At 38.1% G+C, this 3803-nt stretch overlaps 2 protein-coding genes across 2 annotated transcripts; both read left to right on the plus strand.

The window, feature by feature from the left end:
• Positions 1 to 1250, plus strand: LOC109113129 (trace amine-associated receptor 4-like). Its single transcript, XM_042755633.1, has one exon. The coding sequence runs from the start codon at positions 97 to 99 to the stop codon at positions 1135 to 1137; it is 1041 nt and encodes a 346-aa protein (XP_042611567.1). The 5' UTR covers positions 1 to 96; the 3' UTR covers positions 1138 to 1250.
• A 1536-nt stretch (positions 1251 to 2786) lies between these two features.
• LOC109113125 (trace amine-associated receptor 4-like) lies at positions 2787 to 3803 on the plus strand. The gene has a single exon (XM_042755634.1). It carries the CDS (start codon positions 2787 to 2789, stop codon positions 3801 to 3803), a length of 1017 nt encoding a protein of 338 aa, XP_042611568.1.

Below are 3803 nucleotides of genomic sequence, written 5' to 3' on the forward strand. Positions count from 1 at the left end.
TAGGGAGGGCTGCCTCAAATCTGAGAATATATATGACCAAATCTGAGCTGCTCTGAGTCTATTTAGGGAGTTAAATTAGATGGGCATGTACTATATATGTTCACCTGTAGAGCAGACGTGATGACTTCAAATGAAACTAACACTCAGATTGTTTTTCTCTGCTATCCACTCTGGCCGGACTCCTGTCTGAAAGTACAGCGTTACGTTGTGATTAAAGTGGCAATGTATGTTTTCTTGCTGCTGATGATCCTCACAACAGTTTTTGGGAACCTGCTGATCATCATCTCCATCTCTCACTTCAAACAGCTTCAGTCTCCAACTCATCTGATTGTACGCTCTCTGGCTGCCAGCGACTGTCTCCTGGGCTCTTTGGTCATGCCGAACAGCATGGTGCGATCTGTTGAAGGCTGCTGGTATCTGGGAGATTTTATGTGTAAAGTGCATGCTAGTTTAGACACGAGCTTCTGTATCTCCTCCTTACTGCATCTCAGTTTAATATCTGTCGACAGGTACATGGCCATTTGTGACCCTCTAAGATACAGAATGAGGGTCACAAACAACACTGTGACTGCATTTATTATCTTCATATGGCTGTTTTCAATTGTGTACAGCTTTTCTGTTGTGTTTTCAGGAATAATTGCAGTTGGTCTTGAGATGATGATATTGCAGACTCATTGTGTGGGAAGTTGTGTTTTGTTTTTTAACAAACAATGGGGTATTATATGCCTAATTCTCACATTTCTTCTTCCCGGGACGATCATGAGCTCTCTGTATATGAAAATCTTCTATGTTGCACAAAAACACGCAAAAGTTATGTCAGAAAGAGTGACTGGAAGGTTGAAGAGCCAAACCTCTGCTCACAGAGAGAGAAAAGCAGCTAAAACTCTGGCCATTGTCATGGGTGTTTTTCTGTTCTGCTGGCTTCCTTTTTTTACTGTTACAGCTCTTGACCCTTTTTTCAATTTTTTCACCCCAGCTGTTGTTTTTGATGCTGTAATTTGGTTTGCTTATTTGAACTCCACTTGCAACCCCTTGATCTATGGGTTTTTCTACCCTTGTTTTCAGAGTGCATTTAAGATTCTTATTTCCACTTATATCTGTGGCATCAAGGATTGTAACACTTTGGTATTTGAATGAATAAGGTGCTCAGACTTATCACTTGTCATTTTCTTCATCACAGTAAGATTTTTTATTATTTGTATTTTTTTCCCCCAACTGCAACTCTTTTATATGGTACAGTTCATTTTATCTTTAATATTTATTTTCTCATACTAGGATATAAACTGAACAAAATTATAAAAGCAACACTTTTGTTTTTGCCCCCATTTTTCATTAGCTGAACTCAAAGATCTAAGACATTTTCTATGTACACAAAAGGCCTATTTCTCTCAAATATAATATCTGTCTAAATCTGTATTAGTGAGCACTTCTCCTTTGCCGAGATAATCCAACCACCTCACAGGTGTGGCATATCAAGATTCTGATTAGACAGCATGATTATTGCACAAGTGTGCCTTAGGCTGGCCACAATAAAAGGCCACTGACTTCCATAGTATGGAAAAAAAATAATTTGGAAGATACTTGTCAGCCATTTTTATCGTTTGATTTCTTTGTAGACTTGTGCTTGCTTCTCTCCTTATTTACTGTACACTACATGCGTGAATCGGTGGGCGGGGCTAATCAGGTAGTGATGTAGAAGCAGCCATTGTTATTCTTCTGCGGAGGCGGGGTTTAGCCACACTATTACATCATAAAGTGACACATTCCACAAGCTGTCATTTCGACATACTGGCTTCAATATAAGCTTTTTTTTAGACTAAAGAGAAAGTTTTGAGTTCTGAAACTTGCAGGATGTTTTTAAAGTACAGTGGCCTCTTATATGTCAAAAGATCAAGGTCATTTTGATTTCTCAGTTCATGACCCCTTTAATGTGTAATTAAAGAAGTTTACTTACAAGGCATAGCCATTAAAGCCATAATTTGGCCAGTGAAAACATTGGATTTTTTTTTTTTTTTGTACTTTAGTTAAATAAAGGTTAAAGAGAATGAACAAATAACATATTCTTGATTTATGGTATTTCACAAAAGGCCCAAATTTTCTGGAAATAGGGTTGTAAGAGGATCACCATGCAATGTAGAGAGCTTCATTGATTATAACGTAATGTCATTAGATTGTGATGTACTAAGATGAGAAAAGTTTTTTAGTAATTACATATACATATTACATATAGGCTACACATAATCCATTCAATATTTGAATAAAAGTTTTGCTTTATGCTTGTAAAAGGACCAAAGGCCACATACATGCTGCAAATTTTCAGGTGCACATCTGTTTGTGAATGTGGGATTCTATCTCAAAATTGCAGTGACTGCCATGGTTATAGTCATACCAATGAATGGGACAAAATTACTTAAAATATGTCAAAATACTTGTGCGTTAAGGCCAGAATACCCTCAGTAAAGGTGTAATACTGTTTCCAACTCATCTATTGAGCTTCAGGTCAGGTGGTCATGTTGTTTTTGTTTTTTTTTTACTCTGGGTAACAGTGACAGGTGTAGGGAGGGCTGCCTCAAATCTGAGAATATATATGACCAAATCTGAGCTGCTCTGAGTCAATTTAGGGAGGTAAACTAGCTGGGAATGTACTATATATGTTCACCTGTATTTGGATATTGGTCTTTACCAAACTATAATCTACAAAATTATTCTGCTTATACTTTGGCTTATAGTTAACTGCCTTTTTACCAGTTACAAAGGAATTTATCTCAGTATCCAGAGCAGACGTGATGACTTCAAATGAAACTAACACTCAGATTGTTTTTCTCTGCTATCCACTCTGGCCGGACTCCTGTCTGAAAGTACAGCGTAACGTGGTGGTTAAAGTGGCAATATATTTTTTCTTGCTGCTGATGATCCTCACAACAGTTTTTGGGAACCTGCTGATCATCATCTCCATCTCTCACTTCAAACAGCTTCAGTCTCCAACTCATCTGATTGTTCGCTCTCTGGCTGCCAGCGACTGTCTCCTGGGCTCTTTGGTCATGCCGAACAGCATGGTGCGATCTGTTGAAGGCTGCTGGTATCTGGGAGATTTTATGTGTAAAGTGCATGCTAGTTTAGACACAAGCTTCAGTATCTCCTCAGTACTACATCTCAGTTTAATATCTGTCGACAGGTACATGGCCATTTGTGACCCTCTAAGATACAGAATGAGGGTCACAAACAACAAGGTGACTGCATTTATTATCTTCATATGGCTGTTTTCATTTGTGTACAGCTTTTCTGTTGTGTTTTCAGGAATAATTGCAGTTGGACTTGAGATGATGATATTGCAGACTCATTGTGTGGGAAGTTGTGTTTTGTTTTTTAACAAGCAATGGGGTATTATATGTCTATTTCTCACATTTCTTCTTCCCGGGATGATCATGAGCTCTCTGTATATGAAAATCTTCTATGTTGCACAAAAACACGCAAAAGTTATGTCAGAAAGAGTGACTGGAAGGTTGAAGAGCCAAAGCTCTGCTCACAGAGAGAGAAAAGCAGCTAAAACTCTGGCCATTGTCATGGGTGTTTTTTTGTTCTGCTGGCTTCCTTTTTTTACTGTTACAGCTCTTGACCCTTTTTTCAATTTTTTCACCCCAGCTGTTGTTTTTGATGCTGTAATTTGGTTTGGATATTTGAACTCCACTTGTAACCCCTTGATCTATGGTTTTTTCTACCCTTGTTTTCAGAGTGCATTTAAGATTCTTATTTCCACTTATATCTGTGGCATCAAGGATTGTAACACTTTGGCATTTGATTGA

This window comes from Cyprinus carpio, unplaced genomic scaffold (assembly GCF_018340385.1).
Source record: "Cyprinus carpio isolate SPL01 unplaced genomic scaffold, ASM1834038v1 S000006738, whole genome shotgun sequence".
Taxonomy (NCBI): domain Eukaryota; kingdom Metazoa; phylum Chordata; class Actinopteri; order Cypriniformes; family Cyprinidae; genus Cyprinus; species Cyprinus carpio.

What these genes read in the sequence shown, in the direction of transcription:
- LOC109113125 (XM_042755634.1), top strand. Translation starts at nt 2,787, where the DNA reads ATGACTTCAAATGAAACTAACACTCAGATTGTTTTTCTCTGCTATCCA.
- LOC109113129 (XM_042755633.1), top strand. Translation starts at nt 97, where the DNA reads ATGTTCACCTGTAGAGCAGACGTGATGACTTCAAATGAAACTAACACT.